The 18,794-nt window shown below is 40.2% G+C and overlaps 1 protein-coding gene and 1 non-coding gene across 3 annotated transcripts in view; both read right to left on the minus strand.

Annotated features, from left to right (window-relative positions):
* Positions 1–862: 862 nt before the first annotated feature.
* Positions 863–18,794, minus strand: part of RIPK1 (receptor interacting serine/threonine kinase 1) — a 46,222-nt gene continuing 28,290 nt past the window's right edge. For both annotated transcript variants that reach the window (XM_053602290.1, XM_053602291.1), the window contains exons 8-11: positions 11,732–11,822; positions 10,082–10,651; positions 5,737–5,883; positions 863–3,583 (exon numbers count right to left, since the gene is read on the minus strand). In XM_053602290.1, the coding sequence (XP_053458265.1) occupies positions 3,297–3,583; positions 5,737–5,883; positions 10,082–10,651; positions 11,732–11,822 (1,095 nt within the window). In that variant the 3' untranslated portion in view covers positions 863–3,296. The remainder of the gene's footprint in view (positions 3,584–5,736; positions 5,884–10,081; positions 10,652–11,731; positions 11,823–18,794) is intronic.
* Positions 16,476–16,579, minus strand: LOC128595266 (small nucleolar RNA U13). The gene has a single exon (XR_008382903.1). It is a non-coding gene; the product is annotated as a small nucleolar RNA U13 (small nucleolar RNA).

The raw sequence follows: 18,794 nt of genomic DNA on the forward strand, positions 1-18,794 counted from the left end.
CTTTTCCTTGTAACACACATTAAAACGTACGTCAAAATACTATCTCAGGCTGGGCAGGGTGACTGACACCTGTAATCCCAGCACTCTGAGGAGGCTGAGACAGGTGGATTGCTTGAACTCATGAGTTCGAGATCAGCCTGAGCAAAAAGTGAGACCCCCCTCTCTACTAAAAATAGAAAAACTGAGGTAAGTGGATCGCTTGAGCCCAAGAGTTGGAGGTTGCTGTGAGCTATGAAGCCATGGCACTTTACCCAGGGCGACTGATAGCTTGAAACTGTTGTCTCAAAAAAAAAAAAATTATCTCAAATATTTTCTTATTCTTGAAGCTCCGACTTCACATGATAAACCCAAAGCATATGTACCGACAAGTGTCAAAACTGCTCATCAAGACCGTAGGGGCTACAAGTGGGTGTGACCAAAGCATATGTAGTGACAAGTGTCAAAACTGCCCATCAAGACTGTAGGGGCTACAAGTGGGTGTGAATATCTTTTGGAACACAGTATGGATTGTCTTTTTTCTCATTTTCTATTCTGTGTCATTCTGCTTACTTGGTTTCTGCCCACGAATAGCAGGGTCCTACACTACTCTGAGGCAAACTTGGCTTTGTTAAGCATGGTGGTTAGGGATAGGGAGGTGAAGGCAAGGCCTCAGAGCCACCGTGGAAAGGACAGCTGTGCTGCAGGCCTCATCAGGAGGGCCAAAATAATCTGGGAGCTTCTCTTCTCTTTGTCATCAGCAGGAGTGAGAAAGGGGAGTACGCATAGGAAATGGCAAACTCAGCAGTCGAGGCACAGTGGAGAATCTCAAACTGTTCAGTTTTTCAAACACACATATCACAATGAGTCACAATGGTGGCCTGGAGTTGAAATAAACAATTTTATTGTAAGTTTATTTACAAAAGTGCATTCTCATCTCTTAACATTGATCATTTAATCTCTTTGGAGATTAAGAGACGTTAGAACACTATTGGGATGGTGGTACAAGAGACACATTTAGAAAAGAAAGTACCCAGGCTCCTCTGGTGAAAGCTGGACCCTTTCCCCCTCCAATTCCCCTTTCAGTCTGCATGACCTAACGCTGTATGACAGCTAAGTAGTTAGCCTGGATATATGCAGGTAGAACTGAGGATCGTTACTTTACAGTAGTACCCTTCTCCACCAGGATAATTTGCCTTTTCAAGGAACACATGATAGTGTACAGAGCAGTGATTTTCAATGGGTGTCCCGTGAAAATGTTTAAGAATCATTAATTAAATTATTGAAAGATGTTCAAAGCCCAGTAAGTATATTCTTTTTTTTCTCCACAAATAAACCATCTTCAATAGTTGGTTTATTTATGGAAAATTATTATTTTCCCCAGCAATATTATTTTGTATTTATATAGCTCCTTCTTCAAGAACCTTAAATACTTTACAGACATTATCTCAATTAATCCCCACAACAACCCTGTGAGGTAGGTTTTATTCCCACTGTACAAGACAGGGAGACTGAAGCACAGAGAGGTTAAGTAATGTGTCCAAGGTTCTTTTCTTTACTCTTAAACCTAAGTATGCCACAGAAGATAAACTGTAGGTTCAAATGTGCTATGAGATAAAAAAAAGGTTAAAAAACACTTGTCTACAGACATTTTTGTCACAATTAGGAGAGGGAGGAAGAGAACAGTACTGACATCTAATGGGTAGAGGCCATTAGATATCTTAAGGTGCAGACAGCCCCACAAGGAAGAATTACCTGGCTTAAAGTGCCAGTAGTGCTGAGAAAGATTCCTTTGCAATTTCCCTTAGGGGTGTGTGTCCACTGGATTTCAGAGGATTCAGAGTCAAAACCAACAATATTGTTATCAACCCAAGACATCAGAGTTCATGCTGACAGCCAGACTGTGACTGCATCCTTCTTGCCCTGTCTTCAGGGAGCTAAGCACACAGCCATTCCTTTTCTTGAGACAGGGTCTCTTTGTTGCCCTTGGTAGAGTGCCACAGAATCATAGCTCATAGCAACCTCAAACTCTTGGGCTTAAGTGATCCTCCTGACTCAGTCTCTGAGTAGCTGGGATTTATAGGAGCCCACCACAATGCCTGGCTAGTTTTTCTATTGTAGGTAGAAATGGAGTCTCACTCTCGCAGGCTGGTTTCAAACTCCTGAGCTCAAGCAAGGAGTTTGTTTGGATACAGCAAAACCTTCGTTTCCCAGAGTGTTAGGATTAACAGGCATGAACCACTATGCCCAGCCCATTCCCTTTCTGTTTAGTAAAGTGCCAGCAGAGACATCAGATGGCCCACCTGGCTTTAGTCTTCTACTCTTCTAGTTCCTTCATCAACCCCCAGGTTTTGGGTTGGCTTTGCAAGATTAAATGCTGAAGATTCAGAGGCCATGTTTTTGACTTTATGGCACACAGAAAAAAGTAAAAATGTTACTGTAGTACACTGGGATAAACTGAGGAAGCAGCTCAACAGCGATCATCCCCAAGGCTCTAGTCATCCCCAGACATTTAGAGATTAACATTTCCTGCATACCTGTTCCCTCTTCAGCATACCCAGACTAAGTGAAAGCATCAGAATGCTAGGAAAGTACTTTAAAAAAATCAATCAAGAATTTTTGTAGTAGTCACTATTAGTAGCAATTCCTTACAACAACTGCCTGAAAAATTCAGATGGTTCCCCATCTTCCTCCCTCCTTAGTATCCCTTAAAATCCCTTTAGTTAATTTACAAATTAACTAAATGTAAATCAATTAATTAAAAAATTAATTTATAACAATAGAGTGGAGACTGCATGTAATTCTTAAAGCCTGTAGTGAATGACATAGCACTTTATACTGACATTGAGAACCTAAAGAACTGCAGTTATAATATCAAAAAATTCTGCACAAGACTTAGAATTTTACAGTACTTTGGTTGTAGCAGGAGCCTGTGTAGAAAAAAGAGCACATAATAAGAAACTCGATTCATTTTATGTACTCTGAATTTTTTTTTCTTGCGTAAATAAAACTCTAGGAAACTGAATGATTAGCACAATTGTAGGTTACGGGCTGAGCTGAAAGAAAATAACCTTCCTACTCATTTAAACCCAATTAAGGTCTTCTGATTAGTGCTGGGACATGAAGAGGTTCGTATTTTCCTAAAACTGGATTGTTTGATGCAGATTTCTTTCTCCAGCTATGACACGCAGAAAGTATTTATGCAAACAGAGGACCATTTCAGTGAGGACAGAGTTCTGAATTCTCTGAGGCAGTGCAAATTGGCCACGGGTAATTCTCCAAATGAGGGGTCTGCTTCTGCTGCCCATGCCACTCCAGCATTAGTTCTGGCTCACACAGATCAACTGGCTCAGAATGTCTGTTCTATTACATAGGAAAAGTGCGTAAGCCAGCTTTCCCACTGTGGCCCCCCTGCTGCCTTCCCTCATCAGCCACTTTTGGAGCATCTGGTAAACCTTCTCTTTTAGTCCATCTCGCTCATAGTCATGGTCAATTTCATCGATCTGAGATTGAGTGAGGCCCAGTTTACGGGCACAGTTTTTCCATTGCTTTCCCAGATTTTCCCTGACTGGTTCCAGGTGTTTATCAGTCAGAGTAGTGGTATTCTCTGTCAAATAGAAAAGACAGAAAGTTATCAATCTCTAACCCCTATGAACATTCTAGCTTCCTGAATTGCTGAAAACCCTAAGTGAACAGTACTAGAAGACAGTGAAAAAGATAACTTCTTTTTTTTTTTTTGTAGAGACAGAGTCTCACTTTATGGCCCTCAGTAGAGTGCCGTGGCCTCACACAGCTCACAGCAACCTCCAACTCCTGGGCTTAAGCGATTCTCTTGCCTCAGCCTCCCGAGTAGCTGGGACTACAGGCGCCGGCCACAACGCCTGGCTATTTTTTGGTTGCAGTTTGGCCGGGGGCCGGGTTTGAACCCGCCACCCTCAGTATATGGGGCCGGCGCCTTACCGACTGAGCCACAGGCGCCGCCCGAAAAAGATAACTTCTTAATTATATAACTGCTGACTCAATGGAAGACATTTCACAAGCCTCCTAGCCCACATGGAATCTGTGTGTGAATTAGAATAGGGCACCAGTTCTTGTTCCTAGTAGATGGCTTTGGGAACAAAACCCCTACATAGCTACTAGGCTGGGTGCTCCATAATTTGCCAGTGGCCCTGTTTATCTTACACCTCTCCAGATATAAAGGGAAAAAAACACCATTTTTGCGCCTTTGAATATTTTCCACTTCCATCTGGCCAGAGTCAAAGGCTTCCAACTCCTAACCACCTCACCCAACAGTTCACTTTCTTAATTGGAGAAATTGAGACCATCAAATATAAGCTCATTTAATTACAAGCCTTCCCTGTCTTTCAAGGGATGAGGTATTTATACTCTTTAAGGTCCATTTTTGGACCAATCCCTTCCCTTCCCTTCTCCCCAGATGCCCTCTCTTCACCTATGGTCATAACCTCTCTTTCCACTGGTTCCCTAGTCTTAGCCTTTCATAAAAATAATTAATAAAAAGAAACAAATACAAATATAAACAATTACAACAAACAGACCATATTCCTTGATCCTCAGTCTATCTCAGTAAATTAAATACAAAGAAAAAGACAGTCAGGAGTGGTGGCTCACACCTGTGATCTCAGCACTCAGGGAGGCTGAGGCAGGAGGATTGCTTGAGCCTAAGAATTGGAGATCAGCCTGGGCCTTTTAGAGGAAGTGAGACCCTTCCTCTAAAAAACAAACAAACCAAAAAAAAAACAAAAAAACCCAGTTATAATAAAAATTTGTCAGGCATAGTGGTGTGAGCCTGCAGTCCCACCTACTCAGGAGGCTGAAGTAGGAGGATGGCTTAAGCCCAGGAGTTGGAAGTTACAAATGAGCTACGATTGTGCCATCGCACTTCATCCGAGTAACAGAGCAAGACCCAAGAAAAATAAAGGAAGGAAAAAGGCATCTCATTTCCCCCTGCCCAACTCCCATTCTTTCCTTACCCCCTATAATGCAAACTCTGTTGCTACCAATGGATGTCAGCAGTCAAAGAATTTCCCAAGATACTTGCCAAATTTTGCCAATATTTCTTTAGGAGAGGGTTCCTGCATTTTATCAGATTCTCACAAGTACCCGTGGCTCCTCAAAAGTTCAGAATCTCAGTTCAGATTCTCTGTTCTAGATATTCTTTTTGCTTTTAACATCCCTGGGATGTTCTAGATATTTTAAAGGCTATCCTTCAAATGGGTTTGATCAGGGATTGGCAGGCTATGGCTTGTGGGCCAAATCTGGCCCTCTGCCTGCTTTGAAATAAATTTTATTGGAACACGGCCATACTCATTCATTACCCGTGGTCTGTGGTTGCTTTCGCACTACAATGACAAAGGTGAGTAGCTCCAAGACAGACCACAAAGCCAAGCAAATCCTAACATACTTATTACCTGGCCCCTATAGAAAAAAAATTGCCAATTCCAGGGTTAATCACATTGTTTTGGCCTCGTGACTACTCTTCCCATACTGTATTTTGGGGTTAACGTTAGCGGTCTGTATTATAGAACCCTATAAGAGACAGCACTCTTGTTTTTATGACAGAAGTACTGTTGAGGGCATAGCCTTCTATCTTTTGTAGAGTCCCCTTTGATGGGGAAAGTTTTCACATGGAAAAACTTTCAGAAACAATCATCAGAGAAATTTTAAGATTCCACCATATCCCTCTCAACAAATAAGAAAGTTCAAGGTTGCTACACATTGGGTCCTTCAGGGGCAACTTACCAAAGATACGTTGGTACTTAGAAGGTGGCTCCTCTTTCAAGTTCATGCTGTCTGATAGTGATGAACCCACTCCACCAATCTCCATATAATTGTAGGCTCCAAACTGAACGCCAGTACTATTCAATACGGTGTATTTTATAGACTCATCTGAATAGAGAGAAACATACCGCTAAGCACTTCTACAAGTAGAGCAAAAGCAAGAAGAAAAATACAGCATGGTAAAAAAAAAAAAAAAAGCAGGGCTTTACTATAAATATTAAATTAATTATCCTAATTATCCACTCTTTAAAATTTCCTTCTTTAAAATGTGGCTAACTTACCTCTTATATTAGAATGGCTACTACCAAAAATTAGAAAATAATTAGTGTTGCAAGGATGTGGAGAAGACGGTACCCTGTGTACTACTGGTGGGAACACGGAAGGGTGCAGCTGCTATAGAAAACAGCATAGAGGGTCCTAAAAAATTAAAAATAGAATTGCTGCATGATCCAGCAATCCCATTGCTGGGTATATACCCAAAAGAACTGGAAGCAGAGTCTTCAGGAAATATCTGTACATTTACATTCATGATAGCATTATTCAAAATAGCAAAAAGGGCAGACCCAAGTGGCCATCAACAGACAAGCAAAATGTGGTACATAAGCACAATGGGATATGATTCAGCCTTACAAAGCAAGGTAATCCTGTCACATGCTACAACATGCATCAATCTTGAGGGCATGTGCTAAATGAAGAAAGCCAGTGACAAGACAACTACCACACGATTCCACTCATATCAGGTACCTCATAAACTCAGATTCAAAATGAAAGCAGGTAGAATGGCGTCAGGGTCTAGGAAGGAGGATGGAGACGTGGTATTTAATGGGAAGAGTTTCAGTTTGGGAAAATGAAAAAGTCCTGGAGATGGATGGTGGCAATGGTTGCATGTGAATGTAAGTAATGCCACTGACTGTGTTGAAAAATTGTTAAAATTGGGCCCGGCGAGGCAGCTTAGGCCTGTAATCCTAGCACTCTGGATGAGGCAGGTGGATTGCCTGAGCTCACAGGTTCGAGACCAGCCTGAGCAAGAGTGTGACCATGTCTCTAAAAATAGCCAGATGTTGTGACGGGCACCTGTAGTCCTAGCTACTTGGGAGGCTGAGGCAAGAGAAGCTCTTTTTTTTTTTTTTTTGTAGAGACAGAGTCTCACTTTATGGCCCTCGGTAGAGTGCCGTGGCATCACACAGCTCACAGCAACCTCCAACTCCTGGGCTTAAGCGATTCTCTTGCCCCAGCCTCCCAAGTAGCTGGGACTACAGGCGCCCGCCACAACGCCCAGATATTTTTTGGTTTTGCAGTTCAGCCGGGGCCGGGTTTGAACCCGCCACCCTCGGTATATGGGGCCGGCGCCTTACCGACTGAGCCACAGGCGCCGCCCCGCAAGAGAAGCTCTTAAGCCCAAGAGTTTGAGGTTGCTGTGAGCTGTGATACCAGAGTACTCTACCCAGGGTGACATAGTGAGACTGTCTCTAAATTTAAAAAAAAAAAAGGTTAAAATGGTAAGTTTTATGTTATATGTATTGTACTGCAATTTAAAAAAAAGTGGCTCCCGTAAATCAGAAAGTAGAGGTGGATGAACAACACACCAGGGCTCAGCCACATTTCCCAGCAGGATCCTACTTCCTGAACGTCTGTTAAGGTCCTCTTCCTGTGGATGGCCACACCCAAACCTCTCATAGCTCAGTATTCAAATCCAGCCACCACTTTCCCTCAAACTCTCTCTCTCTCTTTTCTCTTCTTCTCTCTCCTCCCTCTTTCTCACTCTAGAGACAACATCCTGCCAGGTTTCCTGCTGATGCATTAATATGCTGATCTGCCTTTGCAAGCTGTTCCCTCTGCCTGGCCTGCCTTCTCCCCATCAGTTCTCCCTACTTGTGAGTTTCTGCTGCCTTCCTGCCCAAATCTGACTGCTGGAAAACCATAAAAGTTGTGAAACAAAACAACAGAAACAGCCCTGCACAAATTCTACCTCCTTCCATGAGCCGCACCATAATCCTAGACTCAGTGCTGTGCCCTAGGCTGCTCTGACTTCTTTATGAGCACACAGGTCCTGAGAGGGCAGAAACCCCATGTTTTTGTATTCCTTGCACTTGCTGGCCTAGGACCTGGTATAAGGCACATGCTCAGTGACATCCATGCTGAGTTGAACTTGCCAGATGTTAGTTCTGTCATTAAAGAATATTTGGAACACAATAACTAAAAAAATGTCAGGAAGGCTATGTTAACCAGTGTGATGAAAATGTGTCAAATGGTCTATAAAACCAGTGTATGGTGCCCCATGATCACATTAATGTATACAGCTATGATTTAATAAAAAAAAATAAAGATTATAACTGTAAAAAAAAAAAAAAAAAAAAGAATATTTGGTGTGTCCGTAGGAGAGAGAAGGTGGAGGTAACTCTAGGTAACTCTGGTCAGCACACTTGGCCCAAGAAAGCCCACTTGAAATGAACTTGGGTAGAGGCTGGGTAGAGGGAGCTTTGAGAACTTAGTCACATCTGTGAACCAGATACCACACTCACTTTGTTGCATTTTGTCTGATGAAGAAAACTAGGGGCCTTCTCTACTGAAAGGTGTAAGAAATGGGTGGTGCACACACTCAGTATCTGTGTATTATTCTGGGTGGTTTATGAAGCTGCTGAAACTGAGGTCGTTGGAATCCTACTAAAGAATCCCTGGCAACAGGCTCCACGGTGCACTCCAACTCTCAAGGTTTTGTCTTTGTAAGTGTTCTTCGTTTCAGTAATGATAACAGACAGCTACCTGGGATCGCACACTACTGGGTATGCTGTCAGCCATGGTGTTGAACTGCCTTACCCCGCTTAGCCCTCCTAGCCCACCGACTCCAGCTTACACTGACTCTATGTTAACTGAGTCTGTGTTCACCACAGGCTTACACAGAAGTTAGATCAGACAGCTCAAGACTCCAGCCAGGATTCTGCCCCATCTTTCTCTACCCTGAAGCTTGTGTTTTTGAATCAGTGCTTTCCGCTGCATTCCTACCCAAATCTGACTGCTGGGAAAACCATAAAAGTTGTGAAACAAAGCAACAGAAACAAAGAAACAGCTGAGAGCTTGCAATATACACATTTTGGTTGTAACGTTTTCATTTATAACTGAGGGTAACGACTCTGGAGAGGCAAAACAATATGTGCAAAGTCACCCTGATAGCAAGGGGCACACACAGGACTAGAACTTGATTTCCTAACTCTCAGTCCAATGAGCTTTCCTTTTCCAACCTCACTTATAGCAGCACACTGAATGAAAAGTAATGTTCCTGGGAGCTACTTCATCAAAGTGAAGAAATATATGCACACACCCCTATACTCAGCTAATTTCAATGCAAGGGTACATGTCAGATCTATAGTATAGAGTATAAATGTCTTAACACAGTAAGTAAATGAGATGAGGTATATATTAACGAGAGTGATGTAAGCGTTCCTAATTCTATATGAAATCAGCACATTGTACCCCATAAATGCATTAATGTATACATGATCTATGTGTTTATGATTTATTAAAAAATTTTTTAAAAAATTAAATTTAAAAAAATCAAAAACAGTACAGAAAAAAATCCAGAATATAGAATGTTTCCTTATGAAGAATTTAGAGAATTTGGCCTCTTTGAAAGAAAATGTGACTAAGTTCTCAAAGCTTCCTCTATCTAGCCTCTATCCAAGTTGATTTCAAGATTTCCAGGATATAGACGAGTACCCTTATAGATACCATTCAAGTAGTTAATATAGTATTGGTGAGTATATTCAATAATGATGCTAGAAATTAAATTACTTCCATTCTAGACTGTCAGTAACTACTATTGCCTAGCTTTTACTTCACCTGACACAAACAGGGAAATTGAAAGAACATCTTTTTATCACAAATGGCAGTCTTCATCCTATATAAGATGAGAAGTGAAAATTTCCAAATTTAGTTCTTACTTTCAAAAAACAGCAAGCAAGATAAAGCCTTACAAGCAGGCATCTTTCTGGTTACCAGAGATTAGGTACAATGGGACTGCTATGCAATTCAGGTTACTGTTGAAGATGCCCACTAGTCATAAGGTGGGCACCTGTCACCTAAAGCTTGTGGGCAGCTGCCATGAATCCTACACCCATACTGAAATATTCTCAGCCAAGTGGTCTCACAGAGCTCATTCCACAGTGGCAAGATGCATCTGGTAGCTAAAGACTCTGAACTTGCCCTTTTTCCCCATTATAACTCATAGTCTGCAACAGAGCTGATAAATGCTTTGTTTTTAGAAAAAATTTTTAAAAGGTAAGGTTTTCACTATTAAAGGTCTGTTTACCTGTTGGCAGCAGGGAGGTGACTGGAATGGTGGGTGTGTTTCCTAGCAGGTTGGTCTCAGGCACTGGAGTCTTGTATAGACCAGATATATGGTTTAAATTTGGCCCATACCAAGATCTTGGACCTACTGTTCCTGGATCCAATGGTCTTGTTCCAAAACCATGTAGATTATATAATCCATTGTTCCAGTATGGTACTTGGGGCTGGCTGGTTAGCCCCGATGCCTGGTGCATTGCATTACCATGACTGGGTGCACTGGAGTAAGCAAGGCCTTTTACCCCTGCATTCTGAACATTCTCATAAGATCTTTGCCGTGCAAAAGGGTCATGGGAGACCCTTCGTCTCTTTTCCTCCTCTCTGTTGTAAGGCACATTTGGTTTCGGCTGCTGTTTCGTCTGCCTGTCCATGCGACTGCCATAAAGATGATAGTTGGCTTCCTCCTGGAGTTTACTCTGCAGGCTGGGGACGGTCTCTTCTTGCTGGTGCTCCAGGGAAGAAGCAAACCAGGACTCTTCCACAGGACCCACCTCGAGTCCCTGGGAACTGTGCAGGGAACCGGGTTGCTCTGTGGCTGAGAAGGAAAGATCAACGTTGGAATAGGTTTCATAAAACAGTAAAAAGTAAAATAAAACCTGAGCACCAGCATGAATCAATATACTGACAATAAGTAAGAGACAAATAAAAAGCATTTAGGAGATGGTCTTCTTCTGCCAAGCTTTGTGGATAACAAGTAGGAACCCCTAACTGGCAGCGAGAGAGCACTAGGTAAATTATAACAAGCAAAAAGAAAAAATGGTGAGTGTCGCAGGGATGACCAAGGAGGAAAGGGACTTGAGTTGGAGCAGAGAAGAAGGCTGTCTCCTTGGCCGTGATTCAGGTAGAAAATAAGAAGCACAGCTGGTCTGTTCTCAGCACTTTCCACGGATTCTCTCATTTTTTAAAAGTCCTCTGAGAATGGGAGCAATTATATGATTTGATGGGTGAGGTTTAGAAAAGGTTAAGTAGTTTGCCCCAGACCAGATAGCTAATAGTGGCTTCAATATCATATACTCCATCTTTATTTTTATTGTAATGACAGAAGTATCCCTGCTTGACTCTGAGGCTGGCCTCTCTGCTTGTGCTCCAAATCTCGTCACCTCCAACCTCCTCAGGGACTTTGCTCCCACATGTGTCCCCTTCTTTCTCCTCAATCGACACTTTCTCCCTATCAGATATATTAAGCCTCTTGTGTTCAGGACAATGAACAGGTTTCGGAACAGGACCATTTCTTCTGTTTCCATATGGTCCTGAATAGTTTTTCAGAGAGTAGAGTAAATGAATGAGCTAAAGAAATAAATGAATAAGGGTGGCGCCTGTGGCTCAGTGGGTACGAGACCGGCTCCATATACTGAGGGTGGAGGTTCAAACCTGACCCCGGCCAAACTACAACAAAAAATAGCCAGGTGTTGTGGGCGCCTGTAGTCCCAGCTACTTGGGAGGCTGAGGCAAGAGAATCACCTAAGCCCAGAAGTTGGAGGTTGCTGTGAGCTGTGACACCACGGCACTCTACCCAGGGCGATAAAGTGAGACTCTGTCTCTAAAAAAAAAAAAAAAAAAAAAGTCCACTAAAGAAATGAACGAATAAATAGATGTTGACCATAGTGTAAGTTACCTGAATTTGACCTGCTTGGAGGTAGTGCCACACAATCAAGTTGGAGAGACTCCATTCTCTTCACAACTTCATTTCGGTCCGGATACTCTTTCTATAATTAGGAGCATAAATACATACTTCAGTACACAGCAGAAAATATTCAGTTCCATAAAATTATAATGAGAAGAATTCTTTTCAGAAGGCAGAAATTTCATACAGATCTTACAAGTGGTAAATATAAAGAAAGTTTCCCCCAAATAGCCAAAAGCATCCTAAAAAAAGGAGAACAAAGTTGGACTCAAAGTTCCTGATTTCAAAACTTTCCACAAAGTTATAGAAATCAAAATGGTGTAGTACTGGCATAAAGACCAACATTTAACAGAACAGAATAAAGAGCCCAGAAATGAATTCTCCCATATGTGGTCCACTGACTTTTGGCAAGGCTGCCAAGACTGTTCAATGGTGAAAACTGAATATACACATTCAAAAAGATGAAGGTGGACCCTTACTTTGTACCATACACATATATTAATATTAACTCAAAATAGATTAAAGACTTAATGTAAGAGCTAAAACTATAAAACTCTTAGAAGAAAAGGAGAAATCTTTATTACATTGGTCTTGGTAATGATTTCTTGGATATGACACTAAAAACACAAGTAACAAAAATAACTGGACTACAAGTGTCCTTATGATAAAAGGATTTTTTTCCTTCTGGGTAGATGCCCAGCAATGGGATTGCAGGATCAAATGGGAGGTCTAGCTTGAGTGCTTTGAGGTTTCTCCATACTTCCTTCCAGAAAGGTTGTACTAGTTTGCAGTCCCACCAGCAGTGTAAAAGTGTTCCCTTCTCTCCACATCCATGCCAGCATCTGCAGTTTTGAGATTTTGTGATGTCGGCCATTCTCACTGGGGTTAGATGATATCTCAGGGTTGTTTTGATTTGCATTTCTCTAATATATAGAGATGATGAACATTTTTTCATGTGTTTGTTAGCCATTCGTCTGTCGTCTTTAGAGAAAGTTCTATTCATGTCTCTTGCCCATTGATATATGGGATTGTTGGCTTTTTTCATGTGGATTAATTTGAGTTCTCTATAGATCCTAGTTATCAAGACTGTTTATTGCAGCTCAATTTACAATCGCCAAAATGTGGAAACAGCCTAAATGCCCACCGACCCAGGAATGGATTAACAAGCTGTGGTGTATGTATACCATGGAATACTATTCAGCCATTAAAAAAATGGAGACTTCCTCCTGGATGGACGTGGAAGACATTATTCTTAGCAAAGCATCACAAGAATGGAGAAGCATGAATCCTATGTACTCAATTTTGATATGAGGACAATTAATGACAATTATGGTTATGGGGGGGGAAACAAAGAGGGAAGGAGGGAGGGGGGTAGGGCCTTGGTGTGCGTCACAGTTTATGGGGACAAGACATGATTGCAAGAGGGACTTTACCTAACAATTGCAATCAGTGTAACCTGGCTTATTGTACCCTTAATGAATCCCCAACAATAAAAAAAAAAAATAACTGGACTACATCAAAATGAAAACCTGCTGTACATCAAAGGACACTACTAACAGAGTGAAAAGACAACCCACATAATGGGAAAATATTGTAAATCATATAGGTCTGAAAAGGATGAATATGTAAAATACAGAAATAATTCCTACACTTTAACCACAAAAAACATACAATCCAATTCAAAAATGGGTAAAGGACTCGAATAGCCATTTCTCCAAAGAAGATATACAAATGGCCAATAAGCACATGAAAAGATCCTCAACACCACTGGCCATCAGGGAAATGGAAGTCAAAACCACCATGAGATACTGCAGCACATTCATTAGAATGGCTATATAAAAAAATAACTGTTTTTTTGGCTCTTCAAAAAGCTTGATGGCTCTTCAAAAGTTAAACATAGAATTACCATATGATCTTGCACTTCTCTACTCCTATATACCCCCAAAAATTAAAAACAGGGAATGATATTGGTACACCAATGTTCGTAGAAGCATTATTCACAACAGCCAAAAGATGTAAACAACCCAAGCATCCATCAACAGATGAATGAATAAGTAATATCTTTTATCTGAAATGCTTTGGATTAGAAGTATATTGGATTCCAATTTTTTTATTTTGGAATATGTGCATATACATAATGAGATATCTTGGGAATGAGACCCAAGTTTAAACATGAAATTCATTTGTTTCCTTTCTCTTTTTAATTTAAATAGAGATGGGGTCTTGTTAAGTTGCCCAGGATGGTCTCAAACTCCAAGCCCCAAGCGATCCTCCTGCCTCAGTCTCTCAAAGTGTTGGGATTAGAGGTGTGAACCACCACACCCTGCCTTATTTATATTTCGCATACACCTTATACATATAGCCTGAAGATAATTTTATATAACATTTTTAATAATTTTGTGAAGGGAACAGTTTATGTACAGTGAGCTTTCAGAAAGCAAAGGTGCTATTTTCCACCCGTGATATCAGGTTGGCTCTCAAAACTTCCATATTTTGGAACATAGGGTAAATGTGTTGGCCACCTATTTGTAAAATTTCATAATGACTATTTTGTAAATAAAGGCATATTGAGTTACAATTTCCCATTTTCCCCGTGTGTAACCTTTGGGACACCCTGTAGTATTCTATGGCTTAAATGAGTCATACTTTAGGGCATCTACTTATGGACATCTGGGTTGTTCCCAATTTTTTACTCTTACATACTAAGGTGCAAAGAACTTAAGCTACTTCTTTAAGCACAAAAGTGAATAGACTCAAAGTATAACTGTAGCAAAAGTTATATGCTTTTAAGTTCAATAGATGCTTCAAATTTCAGTGAACTTCACCAATTTATACTCTCACCAATACTGCACGACACTGCTTGTTATTTTTCATTTTCACCAACACTTGATACTACCAATCTTCCAAAAATATCAATCTAACGGATGAAAAATTATTATTGATTCATTTTGCTTTACTCTGTTAGCAAGGCCAAATATCTTTTTAAAAATTTCTTGGTCAATATGTTTCTTTTTCAAATTGTCTATGTTCTTTGCCTAATTTTTTTCTTTTGGGTCATTTTTGTTTTTTATTTGTAGGTACCACATCAAATATTCTGGATATTAATACTTCGCTACACACAATTTCTCCTTTTCAACCATCTTTTCATTTCCATGAGGTCCAACACATTGATCTTTTTCTGCCTTGTGAATCTGTGTGTAGCTTAAGAAACATACACGGACCACTTTTAAGCTTTGTAGTAAACACAGAGGTGTCTCCCAGTCTTCCTGTCAAAGGACCTTGCTGCCGCCTTACAAGGAAGGAGATGAGTCAGCAAACTGCCAGCAGCTGTGAGCTTTCAGCCACACCCAGTCATTGAAAGGGGAGAGTATAAAAAGCCCTGGCCGTTGAGAGTCTGACCAGGGACAAACCCCAGAGGCAACACTTGCTCAGTTCTCCCACCTGTGAGGTGGCCAATGCTCTCTGTCAGGCTTGACTGCCTTTTGAGGTCCCCTGCCCATCTCTGTTTCCTGTTCCTTCTGTCTACCCAGATCTCCAACTGGGGACTGCTTCTGAGAGCCCAACCTGCAAAAGACTCTTCTTTTCTATTATAACCTATTTCATTAAATTTACCATCATAGCATATTGTTCTAATGCCCTTCTTCAGAATTTTCTTGGCTATCTTTGTACATTTTTTATTTCATACAAATTTAAGAATCAGCCTGTTGAATTCCATAGAGAATGTGATTGGGCTTTTAATTAAGATTGCAGTCCATTTATAAATGATTTGGGAGACAACTGACAGCATTAGTGTATCAAGTCTTTCCATCCATAAACACATTTCAAGTCCTTTAGAAATGTTTTGCCATGTTTACCGATCTGTAGAAACATTACCTCATTGTGGTTTTAATTTGCATTTCCTGATTGCCTGTCTGAATATTCTTTGGGGGGAAGGACCTATTCAAATATTCTGTCCATGTTTTATTTGGGTTGCCCTTCTTTTTCTTTTTGATTAAGAGATTTCTGTATGCACCCAAGTCCCTTATCAGTTACATGTGTGTTGCAGCTTGCCTCTCCCATTCTGTGGCTATGCTCACCAGAAATGAGGGTGCAAAGTATCCTTGTCTCATGTATTAGCTCAAAGGAAAGCTGTTAACATTTTGTTAGTAAGTACAATATTTGCTGTGGTTGTTTCATGATACCTTATCATCAGATAAGAAATTGTTTTCTGAGTTGCTAATACTTTTGTATCATGAATAAATATTGCATTTTATCAACAGTTTTTTTGAATCTCTTGAAAAGATTTTGTTTCTCATTTAATAAGATAATAGAATGAATTATAATGACAAATTTTCCTAAAGTTAAACTAACTTTGAGTTCTTGAATGAAATAAACCCAACTTGGTTTTTTGTCCATTGATGGACTCAGTTTGTTTATAGTATTTTATTTAGGATTTTTACACATATACTGTTAATTAAGATTTTATGTCTATATTGTTAAATAACATTTATACTATTAAACAATAATTTTCCTTTCTTGCACCTTCTTTTCCAGTTTTGGGAATTAAGATTATGCTAGCGCAAAATGAGTTTGGTGGAGTTTTCTCTTTTCTGTTATCTGGACAAATACATACATAAGATTGGGATAATGTCTTCATTGAGTGTTTGGTAGAAATCACTGATAAGCTATCTGGTTGTGAGATTTTTCTCTGTGGAAAGATTTTTTGATCACTGATTCTTTTTTTTTTTTCTTTTCACCTCAGATGGGTAATATGCCAGTGTTATAACAAGATTTGAGGGAGGCCTGTCTCACACACACATGTAAACACCTAATCATCATGCTTATAAACTACAAAAAGATTGATCGCTGATTCTCTTCATAGTTACAGGAATAATTAAGGTTTCTATTCCTGAGTCAGTTTTGTTAAGTTATACTTTTTCTAGAAATTGTTCCATTTTATCTAAGTTTTAAAATTAATTAGCAAAAAGTCCCTAATATCTTCTTTTTTCTTATTTTTTTGAGACAGTCTCACTTTGTCACCCTGGGTAGAGTGCCATGGCGGCATAGCTCACAGCAACCTCAAACTCTTGGGCACAAATGATTCTCTTGCCTCAGCTTCCAGAGTAGCTTGGACGACAGGCACCTGCCACAACACCTGGTTGGTTTTTCTACTTTTAGTAGAGACAGGGTCTTGCTTTTGCTCAGGTTGGTCTGGAACTCCATAACTCAAGCAATTCACCCACCTCAGCCTCCATGCTAGGATTACAGGTGTGAGCCACTGTGTCCAGCCCTTAATATTTCTTATTATCATTTGATGTCTATAGGACCTGTAATAATACCTCCTAATTCATTATTTCAATCTTGTCTTTGTTTTTCTGTCAGTCTCAATTAGTCAATTTTAGCCTTTTCAGAGAACCAACATTTGGCTTTTTTAGTTCTCTATTGGCTGTTTTCTATGTTTTTGTGCTTTTTTCCTTATTATTTACTTCTACTTCCTCTAAATTTATTTTGCTATCTTCTTCAGATAAATGATTGGCTAATTAATTTTCTTTTTTTTTTTTTTTGAAACAGAATCCCACTATGTCACCCTGGTTAGAGTATTGTGGTGTTACAGCTCACAGCAACCTCAAACCCTTGGGCTTAAGCGATTCTCTTGCCTCAGCCTCCCAAGTAGCTGAGACTACAGTTGCCCGCCATGTGCCTGGCTATTTTTTTGTTGTTGTTATAGTTTTCATTGTTGTTTTAGCAGGCCCGGGCCAGGTTCAAACCTGCCGGCTCCAGTGTATATGGCCATCGCCCTAACCACTAAGCTATAGCTCTAAGCCTTAATATTCTAATATATGTATTTAAGGTTATACTACTAAGTACTCCTTTGCGAAATACATTTTATAATTTTTAATATGCAGATTTTTTGTTAGCCTTCAGTTAAAAGTATTTCTGAATTCTATTGTGATTTTTTTTGACCCAAGAGGTATTTAAAACCTTCCTTCCTTCCTTCTTTCCTCCCTCCCTCCTACCCACCTCTCCCGCCCCCTCTCCTCTTCTCCCCTTCCTCTCTGCTCCTCCCCTCCCCTCCTCTTTCTTTCCACCTTCCTTACCTTCCTCAAACTTTCCTTAAACCTACCTTCCTTCAACCAACCTTACCTTCTGCCCTGCCCTGCCTAACTTCAACCAACTTTCCTTCCCCTCCTTCGTAAAGAGATGGGGTCTTGCTTTGCGGCCCAGGCTGGAATACAGTGGTATGACGTAGCTCACTGTAGCCTCAAACTTCTGGGCTCAAGCAATCCTCTTGCCTCAGCCTCCCAAGTCATTCAGATCACAGGTGTTAGCCACTGTACCCAGGTAAAAGTAATTAGAAAAACCACATGGGGGTTTTCTAATTATTTTTTTCATTAATTTCTAGCATAGTTAAAATATAGTCGGAGAACATTCTTTATACTATTACGGTCCCTTTAAGTTGGTAAAGCCTTGTTTTGTTTTTTAACCCAGTACAAGTTCAATTTTTGAAAAGCCTTTAATGGCAGGGATTCGGTCCTAATTAAATGCAGTGTTTTATATGTTTCCATAAGGTCAAGTATATTAATCCTGTTCTTTAAGTCTTCTATATCTTTACCAATTTTGTCTTTTGTGTCAATTAAAAGGAGATTTGTCTTAAAATCTCTAACTATGACTGTGGATTGTGAATTTGGCTTTGCGCTTTGAATTTTAACTTTTCCTGTGTATATGTTGAGGCCTGTTATTAAGGGTATGTTCATATTTAAAGTTTTTATACCTTTCTTATGAATTAAATCTTTTAGCACTATGAAATATTCCTGATCATTTGTGGTAATGCTTTTTTGCCTTGGTGTCTACCTTGCTTGATTCTTCTCTTCTTTTGTATTTTTTTCTCTTTATTTTTTTGAGACAGAGTCTCACTCTGTTGGCCCAGCTAGAGTGCCATAGCATCATAGCTCACAGCAACCTCCAACTTTTGGGCTCAACTGATCCTCTTGCCTTAGCCTCCCAAGTAGCTGGGACTACGGGTGTGTGCTATAACACCCTGCTAATTTTCCTATTTTTAGTAGAGATAGGGTCT

Source organism: Nycticebus coucang, chromosome 9 (genome assembly GCF_027406575.1).
Source record: "Nycticebus coucang isolate mNycCou1 chromosome 9, mNycCou1.pri, whole genome shotgun sequence".
NCBI classification, from domain to species: domain Eukaryota; kingdom Metazoa; phylum Chordata; class Mammalia; order Primates; family Lorisidae; genus Nycticebus; species Nycticebus coucang.